General features: G+C 42.7%; 1 protein-coding gene across 1 annotated transcript in view; it reads right to left on the reverse strand.

Annotated features, from left to right (window-relative positions):
• Nucleotides 1–2,532: 2,532 nt before the first annotated feature.
• The window catches only part of KCNQ3 (potassium voltage-gated channel subfamily Q member 3), a 343,223-nt gene continuing 331,369 nt past the window's right edge, over nt 2,533–14,386 (reverse strand). The window contains exons 13-15 of the mRNA XM_008255917.4: nt 9,290–9,388; nt 7,521–7,605; nt 2,533–5,684 (exon numbers count right to left, since the gene is read on the reverse strand). Coding sequence (XP_008254139.3) covers nt 4,950–5,684; nt 7,521–7,605; nt 9,290–9,388 — 919 coding nt within the window. The 3' untranslated portion in view covers nt 2,533–4,949. The remainder of the gene's footprint in view (nt 5,685–7,520; nt 7,606–9,289; nt 9,389–14,386) is intronic.

Below are 14,386 nucleotides of genomic sequence, written 5' to 3' on the forward strand. Positions count from 1 at the left end.
GGCTTTAACCCCTACAAGTCATCCTTTGAGAGAATGGTGTAACGTCTGGCATTGTGTGTCCAGTGGAACTGCCACAGCCCAGCCACTGGGATCCAACATTCCTGCTCTCTTCATTCAAACACTCCTTTTTTTTTCTCATGTTGATGGAAAAAAAATTTATTTATAGAGATGTATTATTTTAAAAAGCACTTGTGAGGGTACCTTATTTTGCCATGAAATAATGGGATTTTTATCTCTACCACTCATTCTGAAAAAGATTTTCTTGTGTAAATTTGGACTCCATAAGTAATCACAATGAGTGAAGAAGCATGGAGTCCACACATATACTTAAAAAGAGCATCAGGGAGAACTCCTGGTAGGTGTCAACTTTTCGTCCAGGTCATCTCTATAGCCTTACTATCTTTGTGACACTACCAGCACTGGTTCCAAAACCACTAAAGCTATGCAGATCGTCTGATTCCTAATATATTCTCACCAGGGTATCAGTGAGAAGCTAACTGCTCCCTTGTTGAGGGGACAGCTGGCTCTGTTTCAGATGGTGTAGTATCAGTAACAGAAGAACATCAGGCTGATCTGGATGTAAAGGAAGGATTTAGTTAGTCTCTTAAACAGTTCAACCTGAAATAAGTAAGGATTCAAGGAAAACTGAGGATGTGGGGCCAATTCCTAAAGATGCTTAGGGTCCAGAAAGCAAAAGGAAAATCTTTGCAGTCCTAGGTCTCTTGGAAGCATATTGATGAAAACCAAAGACCAGTTAGCTGGCATCTTCTGGGGGAAGCAAAGGGTTGAGGGAATCCTGGGCTTTGTTTTGCAGCACTGTCCAGAGTTCAATGAATGGCTTAGGCCGCTGAACAAGTTTCTTCTCTTGCCCTCAAAGAAGTGGATCTGCAGGTTCCTACAGGCAGATAACATCTTCCTCTTGAAAAAGATACTGTGCTATCCCTCTTGGTCAATGATAGAATGTAAGTAGATAGAATGTAATAGCTTAGATAGATTGTAAGCAGCTCAGCTCCTGGCGTGCCTTTGATCCTGGTAGGGATTTACACAAGAGGAGAAAGCTGGTCCCAAGCACCTTCTTCAGATACCCTATAGTTTGTTCTTGCACGGCTTACCTGGAGCTATAAAGTCCGGAGCATTGAACTCACACTCAGATTCCCCATCCAACCTACTCAGCCTCCCCTGGACTGAAGGAATCGTTATCATTTTGATGCAGAATCTTTGCTCTCACTTTCCTCCACGTTCAACGTCCCATTGTTTCCAAGCTAGAAAGCACTCTTGGCAAGGATTTGTCCACAGGAATGGACTCAGATAGTCTCCACTCCTAGCAGGTATAGTTTGAAGGGATGTCTGATATTTGAGGCCATCAGATTCATAGCTTTTTGACGGGAGAAACTGCATTTCTAATCTTTGAATTTCTGTTTCACAGTTACTGGCATAATCTTGTCAAATGAGTAAATAACTTTTTCTTCATTACATTTTCATTAGTTTCATGGGATTGTGAGAGTGGTTTTAGAAAATCAAGAGCAGATTAGATTAGGTTGTTTGATAATGATTCTCTCAATTTCTACGTCTAGGAAGTGCCTTGAACAAAATAGGCATAAGATGCACAATTGTTGATTAGTTAGTTCATTGTGACCTATATATATGTTGGGCTTTTCTAGTTTTTTCGTTATGAACCCTAGGGCTTTGTCATGTCAGTGTTATCTAATAAATCTAAACTCAGTTTTAGGAGCAAGCACAGTAACTAAATGGAACTTTGTCAATTTGATGACTTTCTTTTTCCTTATACAAACTTTTGGTGTTTGCTTGTGTGCTGCTATTTAACAGTCAAAACCTACATTTCATCTCAAATACCTTTTCTTTGCCCAGTGGGATCGCATTTCACCCAGAAATACCAAAGTTGATTTATCTCATTCGTTGTGATCCTACTGAAATATGACTTCTTAAATTTTTCATGTGTCATATGAGTATTATGACAGAGGCCAAATACATATGAATATAATGGGAACATAGTTCTACCTGAGAAAACCATTCCTAGTTTTGTGATAGAAGTCATCTGTCATCCTTTCAAGGGTTTTGCCAAAACCACTGGGATTTCCTGGCAATGTTCTGGATAATTCTTCTATCCGAAGTAATACAATTTGGGGTTATGTTAGTAACCAAATCCATTGAATTATTGCATCATGCTCTACCTCTGTCTGACATAAAGATCTCTGGAAACACACATTGTTTCTTCCCACAACTCATGTTAAAATTCTTACTTTGTTTCCTCTTTGCCGGCCATGTAGGGGGTGTGGTATATGGGCAAGCAACTTGAGGTTTGGTTTGCTTTCTACAATGTATTTTTCAACTAAGCTAATTTTAATTTTGGTAATTAAGGATTGTCAGAGCAGGATCACCCTACAAGATTAATTTTCTTTTCCCTTTAGTTTTCCTTTTTTGTATTTCTGAAAATATCTCTTAATAGTCAAATCATTTCATTTTATCAGGAAATGTGAATTTTGTCTGTGTCCACATTGATAAGAGCAACCTACTAGCTGTTGGACACATAGTAGTGATCAATACAAACCCAGTTTTGCTCTCCTGGCCTTGTGATCCAGCAGGAAGGCAGACTGCCAGCCTACGGTTAGGGAAACAATCCACGCTCCAGTTGAAGATTTCATACATTTGACTGAGAATTCTATTAAAAATATATCTGTTTGCAAGGCGCTGAAGCCGGTAGGCAATGCTTCAATTCTTAAGTTAAATATATGTAAAGGGTTTGCTTAGTTCTCCATTTGTTTGGTTTTCAATCATTTGTGTATACATAAGAGTTTATTGACCTGCTGGATGGTGGGTAGCAGTCATTTCTGGTCAAAGATTCCAGGAAGATGAAAATCAAAGCCCAAGCCCTGACCTAGGAGCATAATAATGCTCTCACACATATTCAAGAAAGCGAGAAAGCAGGGCCAACTGATGCAAGCCCTTTGTTCTTCAGGTTGTCGGAAGCTCAGGTAAAAAACCATTGCCAAGGGGCTTCACGTCTGATGTGTGTGGCCATGACTTCAAGGTCAATATCCCGCCACTCAAGGGACCTTCCACGTAATTCTTCCTGTCATCCCTTCCATCACTCACACTGCCTAGCCTTGGCCAGGAACTTAGATTGCTCAGTTCCGAATGTCAGGGCCATGCTTCCATCCTCACTGCATTGTGAGCCTGCTGCAGTTTGTTGACGTGGGTTGAAACAAATCTAAGTAGCTCCTCTCCAGCATAGGGTAGGGCCCCTGCATTATGTAGTGATGGAACTGCCAACCAGGTCTCTGCCACAGCACAATGGTTCTTGATAAGCCTGTGAAGAGCATTCGTGGTAGATGCCTGCAGACATTTATTTAGGATATTTTGATTGGCTTCCTGGTCCCCATGGCAGCCACCCACAGCTAGGTGAAGAGAGTGAGCCGGTAATACTGCGGTATGGTTATCTACCTAATTCAGCCCCAGCCTAACAGAAACCTTTTCCAGTAAAGTTTGTCAGAGTGTGGTAACATCTCATGTGAGACCACAGAGTGCCTTGTGTTTCATATGAACACATAGAGTAAGTCAGTGGCCTGCAGGCCATTTGTTTACTCTTTAGTCTCATGGCTGTATATTGCTTTATCATTTTCATTTCAAAAAATTGGAGGAGTAAAATTCTGGATTCTTCCTGTTTGTATGGTAATAGGTGTTATAGATTGATCGTACTGGTTTCTTCCGAATCCAGGATGCAACTCGTTTAGTGAACATGTTTGGCGATAAAAGCAGACATCCCGCTCCTACCAGATAAACTGCAGGGAGTGCTTTCCACATAACTGAGTTCCAGAGTTTTGGCACAACTTCTGGGTCCTGTTATGTGAAAGGTAGCGTGTTGTGGTGAGAAGAGACCAGTGCTGGGAGGGAGTCAGCTGACAGGATTGACACAAGATGACAGAGCAGTTCTTATGCTCACTTCACCTGAGCAGAAGAGTTCTGTCATTTTTAAGAAACAAAGACATGGAGCAGGAAATTTCTGTGTGCCCTCTTGAATCCAATCTAGATGGATATTTTGTCCGTTAAGTGTCCTGGGGGAAAATATGAGTTTGAAACTCATTTTGGAAACACTGAAGTTAGCTCCTGCCCTGAGAGGCACCCCACTTCTGATAAATTTTATTGTCTTTGGCTACATAAATAGGGAACTATTTTAGCTTGCTTGTGTGACTGTGTATGTGTGTTTTCTCCCTGGCAATTCATAACTCATCCAAAATGCTCTATATGGGTTACTGCCACCTTTGACAAATGAGGAAACTGAGGCACAATACCAAAAAAAAAAAATATGAAGTCCCTTTGAGAGCCTTCAAATGGTTTTGACAGTTTGCCTTAACAATCGAATTTTGTAACCGCTTGGTTTTGGAAATTTCAGCAACTATCTCACTCCTTTCCTCCTATTAGTTCAGTGGGCAGCCTCATTAGTATGCAACATGTTTTTTTTTTTTTTTTGGTTTTTTTTTTTTTTTTTTTTTTTTGGAGAAAATGATTTCCTTGCTTTAGGAAAAGAGCAAACAACTGGAATATTTCACACAAAGGGGCAGTGATCCTAGAAAGAAACAACTCTCTTTGCTTTACCAAACCAAAACCCCAAACCCGCCAACCAAACAGAAGAACAGACGGCTCGTCAACAATTTCTCCCTGTTCTGGTCCAATCGTGATTAGAAGTAAGAACAGCAGATAAGTGTGTATCCTAGAGGAGATTAGCGGTACCATTTCTATAGTGTCAAGTCATGCAAAGCATGCTGGAAAGGGGAGGGAGAAGGCCAGGAGAAGCCCCTCCTTGGTGGGGCCACCTCGCACTAGCATGCATTTGATGCAGCCACTGGCGTCCCCTCCGGGAAGCGTAGGGTGAGAGAGCGAACTATACAAAGTGTGTCTACGTTACAGGAGGAGTCAGCCAGTGACCCCTTTCAGACGGGCTTGTTGGAAGGGGTCCATATCGAGTCGGAAATCCCGTCCCCTGTGGACGACAGAGGCATGGAGCCACTGGGCGTAAAGGGGTCTGTGTCTGTGTCCGTCTCACCCTCCGCGAGGTACCGCTTCTCCCGCATCCAGCTCGACCCCGCGCTGGGGCCGAATGCGTACTCGTCTCTGTCTTGGGAGATGCTGAAGCCACTGGGCGACCGCTCCAGCTCCTCATGGTTGAGTGACATCAGCGACAGAGGTGTGTCGCTGTCCCGGGTGATGCTGCGCCCATGGTGGGGGGAGATGTGGTCCGAATAGGGGCCCTGCAGTTCAGCCTGGGAGTGGTAGCTCACTCGGGAGTCGAGAAGAGTCAAGATGGGCAGGACGGTGGGCCTTTCTGCATACGTGGCTGCCGACGAAGGAAGGGTTGTCGGAACCTTGGCAGAACTGGGTCCCCCGCGGGGCAGGTTCACTTGGTCATGTGCAAAAAACCCATAGGGGCCGACTTTGTCGACGGGCACCTGGTGCAAGCTGTAGGGAGGCTCAGGGGGGCCTGTCTCAGAATAGCTGCAGATGATGGTTTTCAAATCAGAATACCTGTTGTCCTCCTGCTTCTCCACCTCAACGGGCGAGGAGGTCCCCTTGGTCGGGTAATACTCCGTGACGTGCACCTGCAGCCGTTCCATATGCTGCATGTGCATGTCCACGAGGAAATCCAGCTTTCTCCCCATGTCGTGCACCTGCAGATTACAAGGGAGCAGAAATTACTGCTTTCTCAGGGTGTGGGGGTCATTGGTGCTGGCTGGGAGGAAATACTATGTGCCATTCAAAGGGGAAGAGAATTCTTGCAAGTCTTAATAACGAGAATAGCAGCTGAGCATTTATCTTGTGTCCCTAGGCGAGGGATTTCTAGAAGCAGACAGATAAAGTGTTTCAGACCTTCTTGGTCCCACACAGCTGGAGGTGTCCTTGCTTATGCTGCTTGAGTGAAGGAGTGGGAGTCCTTGATTTGCAAATGTGTCCTTAGAATCACATGGGTTGTTAGCATAGGTTTCTGCTACATGGTGATGTAAGCCCTGAAGATGAGTGGAGAGTGCTTAGCAAGAATTGAGCTGCTCAGAGCTGGAGACCCCACCTCAAATCCTTGGGGGACAGTGGAGGCTACATCCACTCCTGCATAAATTGGAGCTTGAATTTTTCTGAATGCATACATGTGATTGTGTGTGTGCATGTGTGTGCGTGTACATGTGTGCTTGAGTATGTGTGTGAAGTCCTTGCTCTAATTCACAACTCATCAGGAAACTCTGCAGGCCAGTGTATCATCCCATTTAATAGATGTGAGCCACAGCACCAGATTATACTAACTTACAGAGGAGTTAGCAGCTGACTTTTTTTTTTTTTTTTTTGACAGGCAGAGTGGACAGTGAGAGAGACAGAGAGAAAGGTCTTCCTTTGCCATTGGTTCACCCTCCAATGGCCGCCGCGGCCGGCGCACCGCGCTGATCCGATGGCAGGAGCCAGGAGCCAGGTGCTTTTCCTGGTCTCCCATGGGGTGCAGGGCCCAAGCACCTGGGCCATCCTCCACTGCACTCCCTGGCCACATCAGAGAGCTGGCCTGGAAGAGGGGCAACCGGGACAGAATCCGGCGCCCCGACCGGGACTAGAACCCGGTGTGCCGGCGCCGCTAGGCGGAGGATTAGCCTAGTGAGCCACAGCGCCGGCCCGCAGCTGACTTTTATGCACCTTGTTACCTCACTCACTTTTCACAACAACCCTCCGAGGTGGATACTGTTACTATCTTTATTTCAGGGGTGAGGACACAGAGGCACAAAGAGATGATGTAATTTGTCAAAGGTCACAGAACTGGTACACAGAAGCACTCTGATTATAAATTAGAATGTAAAATTGGAAAATGATATTCCTTATATAGCAAAAAGAATTATCACTGAAGTTTTCTCTCTGCTGTCAAGCACAAATTCAATTTTGGGTTATAAGTAAACTTAAAGGATTGGCACAGATCCTGGGGAAAACTGGTGTAAAGTTAGGCAAACAATGCTGGAACCCAAGCTGCTTTCCCAGGGAGGCAAGAAGTAAACTACATGGGGTGCTGTGACCAGCGAGAAAAACCTCACCCACAGCTAGCTCTCCTCCAGGTCTCTGCACACCAGCATCCCTGATCTAGACTTTGAGCAAAGGAGGAGACTCATGATATCAAAAGAGGGTGTGTGGAACGAACATTTCTCCAGGGACCCTCTTGAAGTGGGCATAGTCCCACTGAGTGTTCACAGTGTGCCAGCAAGGATCACAAGTAATTCACATGTGTCAACTCAGCCATCATAACTGTAGGTATTAACATCTATATATTATGGATGATGACAACTGAGACTCAGAACAATGAATTAACTATTAAGTGAATACCCTGCTAATACAAGTTCAATCAAGGCATTACTTCTCACATCCTTTTTGAGTGGTAGATGGTATTACCTAAGTATCTTCCTCCCTCTGGGGGAAAAAAAAAGACACTTGAAAATAAACTCAATACCCTTGCTTTCTGGGATTGGAAAGAAAAGACTTACCTGTCTTTCAACTTTTACGAATTTTCCCATCATGCTTTGGTCTTCAATTTCTGATGTGGATGCTCTGGCTACATATGGTTCATTCCTAAGAAAAAAACCAACAATTCCACAAGATCATTATAGCTATTTTTGCTTTGTGAGGTCATTCCAGCTAGGCAGTCCATGGCCATGGAGCCATAACTCTTATTCTCTCAATTACACAACCTGTGAGAGGCTGATCCAACTCCAGGGACATAGGCAAGTTGCAAAAATCCAAACTTTTCCAGCCTCCAACATGGTATCTCATGCCTGCCTTCTCACTATAGGAAAAAGTGAAGCCAAACATTAACCTGTTGTTACGGTGGCTTTGCCATGTGTTCAAGTTAAGAACAGTCCTGATGGTGTCTCTATAGAGTGTTTAGTCCCTCTACACCCCTCTTGCAGTCTCCAACTGCAGGTGGAGGGCTTCTATTCTGAGCATATGTGAGTGTGTACATGGGGAGAGGGTGGCGGAGGGGAAGGGAGGCACTATGGTAACTCTGAAACAATGTGCAGTGGGTGTAAGCATTTCACCTGGCTCATTTTGTGGAGAATGGAAAACAAACGTGACTCTGGAAAGCCACACCAGGAGAGTGCCTGTGGGGAATGAGATTGAGCTGTGGCTGCCTCGGCTCTCTGGTTCTACACTGTTAGCGTCTGCCAAATTCCAGTTGGCTTCAATATTTCTGTGTTTGAGGCAGATAAGAACCTTCCGGGGGGATACCTGTTCAAGATCATTCATGTTAACCACTTTCTCCCTAGCTGAGTTTCTCTCATCAGCTACTGACTCCTGCTAAGTCCCTGTCCTGTCCTTGGCTGAGTGGTCTTGAATTACAGCACCGGTCAAACACCTGTGGCTCATGTGCTAAAGCCAGTCTTCAGTGTTTCCCTTGTCCTATTCATGACTGTAAAACATTGCAGACAACCTTGAGATGGGGCATTTTACATAAAATCTGGATATTCAACTTTTCTTGAAAAATTGGGCTATATGGAAACAGGATTTTCATGCTTAAAATGGCAACGGAATAGAAAGCAATTCACTTCTTTAGAGGGAACTCTTGGAAGTTCTCTTGGACTTCATGACCCCACCATTCCCTATTCCATCCCAAGACCAAGGCTAAAGACTAGATGTATCTTATTACCATGCTTTTTATCTTCTTTATAAGAGGAAGGTATATAACATATCTTAGGCCCGACTCCTTCATTTATTTATGTTAGCTGCCTTGAAGACATTTGTAAAGAAAGAGAAACTCTGGCAGTGACTGTCTAAAGGACACTTCCTTTAAATGATTTTTCAATTGAAGCAAATGTTCCCTATCTCAGGGGCCTGATATCTGATTGCTTCTCTGGCTTTGTTCTGGGGAGGGGAAAGGGGAGGTATCAGTCAATCTGAGGACTGTGCAGGAGAGGCCAAACCAGCTGACCAAGAGTTCATGAACTTGGCTAACATGAAGTATTCTTCCCATTCCAATAAAACTCATGTCTCCTCTCCTCTTGTTTAAGAACAAGGAAACCAGTGGGCTATTAAAAAAATAGAAAAGAGTGTGATCCAAATGGTCTGGAAAGAGGAGTGGGAAATCTTTTGTACAGAAACCCTTTGAGGGCAACAACCTTCAAACTCTTTCCCTCCATGTTAATTAGGGAAGCGGCAACTTCACCCACACACAGGACCCAAGCTGAGCTCTGAGGGAGAGAGGACCCTCCAGCAGCTTTGCTCCACATAGCCCAGGGGTCCATGCCCGTAGCCCCACCTGGGAGATTGCTGGGATGGGTAGGTGAATGCTGGCCCTTTCTGAGACTTCTTATGTTTTGGAGTGGATGGTGGTCCAGGGGTGAAAATCATATCGATTCTGAAAGAAACAAATAAAGGAGGAATTAAATTACACAGAGCTTTGTTTTGGCAGGAAAACACATTATTCTGTTCTCTCTTAAATCAGATATGGGTTTGGAATATGCAGGAGTTAGGCAAGAGAGGGAGGAAGGAAAAGAGCACCATCATTTTTATGGTCTGCCTGTGCTGACAGCATCTTCCCATCCCGGGGAGAGGTTGTGTCTCCTTGTTTCACCTGGGACACGTCACCTGTGTGCGGCAAGCCTATCACCCACAGCTTTTAACCGTCCCTCCTCCAACAGCTAGTGAGGGAGCATTACCGCCCAATGCTGGGCTCCGTCTTCAGCCACGCACAGCCCTGCTGCTCAGGCACAAGGAGTATGGGTCCACCTATGCCTCCCACCTGCTTCCACTTCTGCATGAGGTATCAGCAAGCCCGCTGAGCCAGGATCCACAGGAGAGAAACGTTTCCATTGCACTTCGGGGCTGAGGCGGGAGTCGAGTGGGAGCAGGCCCATTAAGACCGTGCCCCCAGACACAGCCATGGTGGCTCCGTGTCTTCTCTGGACAGCCAGCTGCTCCTCCTCCAAGCAAAGCCATAAACATTCTCAGTGCCAACCACACAGTGTCATTCGATTCCCACCTGTTTGGTGTGATGCTCCTGTTAACTCTGCAGGGAACTCCAGGGATGATACATTGTTTACACAGGAAGCTGAGGTCCAGCAAGGACTAGTGTCAATGAAATCTCAACACACATCAGACAATCAGCTGCAAATAGGAATTTGGTTTCCTGGCTGTTATTCCATGAGTCTTGACAGCATACTGTCTTCTGATTTTTTGAGGGGAGGTGTTTTTTAAGTTTTGTTTACTTGAAAATGGAATCAGGGAAACTTTTCAGAGGACTTTAGCTTTTCCTGTCAAAAGCTTCTATTGGATTTACCTGCTTGAATTCCAGACAACTATATCCTCTATTTCTACCTCCACTCCTGGTATTTACCATTTTAATGGGCAAATCTTTGGTGGAAGTCACTAAATAATGTCCATTAAATGGGAAAAAATGTGTCTTTTGCAATGCCACTTTTTTAAAGAAGGCTTTTATTTAATGAACACAAATTTCACAGGTACAGCTTTAGGAATATAGTACAAAGTATAAAGTACTGTTTGAGAACAAGTTTTACAGTTAATCCTCATAGTACAACTCATTAAGGACAGAGGTCCTACATGGGGAGTGAGTGCACAGTGACTCCTGTTGTTAACTTAACAATATTCTTATTTTTTATGTCAGTGATCATCCGAGGCTCTTGACATGAGCTGCCAAGGCTATGGAAGCCTTTTGAGTTCACATACTCCATAAGTATTTAGACATAGCCATAAGCAAAGTGGAAGTTCTCTCCTCCCTTCAGAGAAAAGTACATCCTTCTTTGATGGCCCCTTCTTTCCACTGGGGTCTCACACACAGAGATCCTTCATGTAGAACATTTTGTGCCACAGTGTCTTGGCTTTGCATGCCTGAAATGCTCTCCTGGGCTTTTCAGCCAGATTTGAATGCCTTAGTGGCTGCTTCTGAGGTCAGAGTGCTGTTTAGGGTGTTTGTCATTCTATGAGTCTGCTGTATGGACTGCTTCCCATGTTGAAACATTCTCTCCATTTTAATTCTATCTATTGTTATTACCAGACACTTGGTCTTATTTACGTGACCCTTTTGACTTAATCTGATTTATATGATAAATTACACACTTTATATGATTATGTTAACAAATAATATGGTATCAGTACCACCCAGCTTAATGGGATTTGGAGTCTCATGGCAAGTTTTAGCTTACCCTTTAGGGGTAAGTTCATAGGAATGTGTACTGTAGATCTACTCCCTCTCTTATTCCCACTCTTATTTTTCTTAAAGAATTTATTTATTTGAAAGTCAGAGTTACACAGAGAGAGATGTGAGGCAGAGAGAGTGAGAAAGGGGTCTTCCATCTGCTGGTTCATTCCTCAACAGGCTGCAATGGCCAGAGCTGTGCTGATCCGAAGCCAGGAGCCAGGAGCTTCTTCCAGGTCTCCCATATGGGTGCAGGGGCCCAAGGACCTGGACCATCTTCCACTGCTTTCCCAGGCCATAGCAGAGAGTTGGATTGGAAGTAGAGCAGCCAGTTCTTGAACCGGTGCCCATATGGGATGCCGGCACTTCAGGCCAGAGTGTTAACCCACTGAACCACAGCACTGGCCCCCCTACTCTTATTTTTTACTGGGATCTATTTTCAATTGACTTAATATATCTATGATTCCATGTTAAGAGTTGAAACAATGGTATTAAATAGAAAAAAATAAAATAATAAACTTCCTTGACAGTCAAGACAAGAGGTGTTCATGTCATTGCTTCTCATAGTATCAATTTCACATCCATAGGTTTCCTTTTAGGTGCTCTGTTATCACAGATCAAGGAGAACATAGGGTATTTGTCCCTTTGGGACTGGATTATTTCATTAAGTATGATGATTTCCAGATTTATCCATTTTGTTGCAAATGACTGGATTTCATTTTTTCTTTTACTGCTGTATTGTATTCTATAGAGTACATCTCATAATTTCTTTATCCAGTCTACTGTTGATGGGCATTTAGGTTTATTCCATGTCTTAGCTATTGTGAATTGAGCCGCAATAAACATGGAGGTGCAGACAGCTCTTTTATTTGCTGATGTCATTTCCCTTGGGTAAATTCTGAGGCATGGGATGGCTGGATCGTATGGTAGGAGTATATTAAAATTTACAGGGGTATCTCCAAACTGTCTCCCATAGTGGTTTTACCAGTTTGCATTCCCACCAACAGTGGTTAGGGTACCTTTTTCCCCACAGCCTCAGGAGCATTTGTTGTTTGTTGATTTCTGTATGAAAGCCATTCTAACTGGGTTGAGGTAAAACCTCATTGTGATTTTGATTTGCATTTCCCTGACAGCTAGTGATCCTCAGCATTTTTTCATGTGTCTGTTGACCATTTGGATTTCCTCTTTGAAGAAATGTCTGTTTAGGTCCTTTGCCCATTTCTTGATTGGGTTGTTTGTTTTGTTGTTGTGGAGTTTTTTGATCACTTTTTATATTCTAGTTATTAACTCTTTATCAGTTGCATGGTTTGCAGATAATTTCTCCCAATCTGTCAATTGCCTCTTTACTTTCCTGTTTATTTTGCAGTAGTGAAGCTTCTCAATTTGATGTAATCCCATTTGTTAATTCCGACAAAGACCTGTGCCTCTGGGGTTGTTTCCAGGAACTCATTGCCTGTGCCAGTGTCTTTCAGGGTTTTCTTAATGCTAATAATTTGATGGTATCAGGCCATAGATTTAGGTCTTTAATCCATTTTGAATGAATTTTTGTGTAAGGTATAAGGTAGGGGTCCTGCTTCATACTTCTGTATGTGGAAATCCAGTTTTCCCAGCATGGTCTTTGCTCCAGGGAATGGTTTTAGTTCCCTGGTCAAATATAAGTTGGCTGCAGATGCTTGGATGATTTCTGGCATTTCTGTTCCATTCCATTGGTCTATCCAAATGTTTTCGTATCAGTACCAGGCTGTTTTGATTATAACTAGCTTGAAGCATGTCTTGAAATCTGGTATTGTGATGCCTCTGGGTTGGTATTTGTTGTATAATATTGTTGTAGCTATTTGAGGTCGCCTGTGTTTGCAAATAAATTTCAGCATCATTTTTTGTAGTTATGAGAAGAATGTCTTTGGTATTTTGATTGGTATTGCATTGAATTTGTAAAGTATTTTCAGAAGAATGAACATTTTGATGATATTGATGGATCATTAATGGAAAAAATCCATGAATATGGACATCTTCATTTTTTTGTGTCTTCTATTTCTTTTTTTTTAAGTTTTGAAATTCTCATAGTAAGAGATCTTTGACATTCTTCGTCAAATTTATTCCAAGGTATTTGACTTCTTTTTTTTTTTTTGTAGCTATTGTGAATAGGATTGATCTTGGAAGTTCTTTCTCAGCTGTGGCATTGTCTCTGTATACAAAGGCTGTTATTTCTTGTGTGTTAATTTTATATCCTGCTATTTTACCAAATTCTTCTATGAGTTCCTATAATCTTAGTGGAGTCCTTTGGGTCTCTAATATGTAGTTTCCTATCATCTGCAAATAGAGATAGTTTGACTTCATCTTTATTGATTGGAATCTCTTTGATTTCTTTTTCTTGAATGATGGCTCTGGCTAAAACTTCCAGGACTATATTGAATAGCAGTGGTGAGAGTGGGCATCCTTGTCTGGTTTCAGATCTCAGTGGGAATTCTTCCAAGTTTTCCCCATTCAATAGGATGTTGGCCATGGGTTTGTCATAAATTGCCTTGATCATATTAAGGAATGTTAATTCTAAACTCAATTTGCTTAGAGTTTTCATCATGAACTGGTATTTTTTTTGTCAAATGCTTTCACTTTATCTATTGAGATAATCATATTTTTTGTTCTGCAATTTGTTAATGTGATATATCATACTGGTTGATTTACAAATGTTGAACCATCCCTGCATACCAGGGATAAATTTGACTTGGTCTGGGTGAATGATATTTTTGATGTGCTGTTGGATTCGATTGGGCAGAATTTTGTTGAGGATTTTTGGACTATGTTCATCAGGGAAAGTGGTCTGTAGTTTTCTTTCTCTGTTGCATCTTTTCCAGATTTAGGAATTAAGGTTATGCTGGCATCACAGAATTTGGGAGGATTCCCTCCCTTTCAATTGTTTTGAATAACTTGAGAAGAATTGAAGTTCTTTAAATGTCTGGTAGAATTCAGCAGTGAAGCCATCCTGTCCTGGGATTTTCTTTGTTGCAAGTGTCTTTATTACTGATTCAATTTCTGTCTTGGTCATTGGTCTATTTAGGTTTTCTATGTCTTCATGACTCAGTTTAGATAGGTTGTATGTGACTAGGAATCTATCCATTTCTTCTAGTTTTCCCAGTTTGTTGGCATACAGCTCTTTGTAGTAATTTCTGATGATTCTTTTTATTTCTGTGGTTTCTGTTGTTA

This window comes from Oryctolagus cuniculus, chromosome 6, assembly GCF_964237555.1.
Source record: "Oryctolagus cuniculus chromosome 6, mOryCun1.1, whole genome shotgun sequence".
Classification (NCBI taxonomy): Eukaryota; Metazoa; Chordata; class Mammalia; order Lagomorpha; family Leporidae; genus Oryctolagus; species Oryctolagus cuniculus.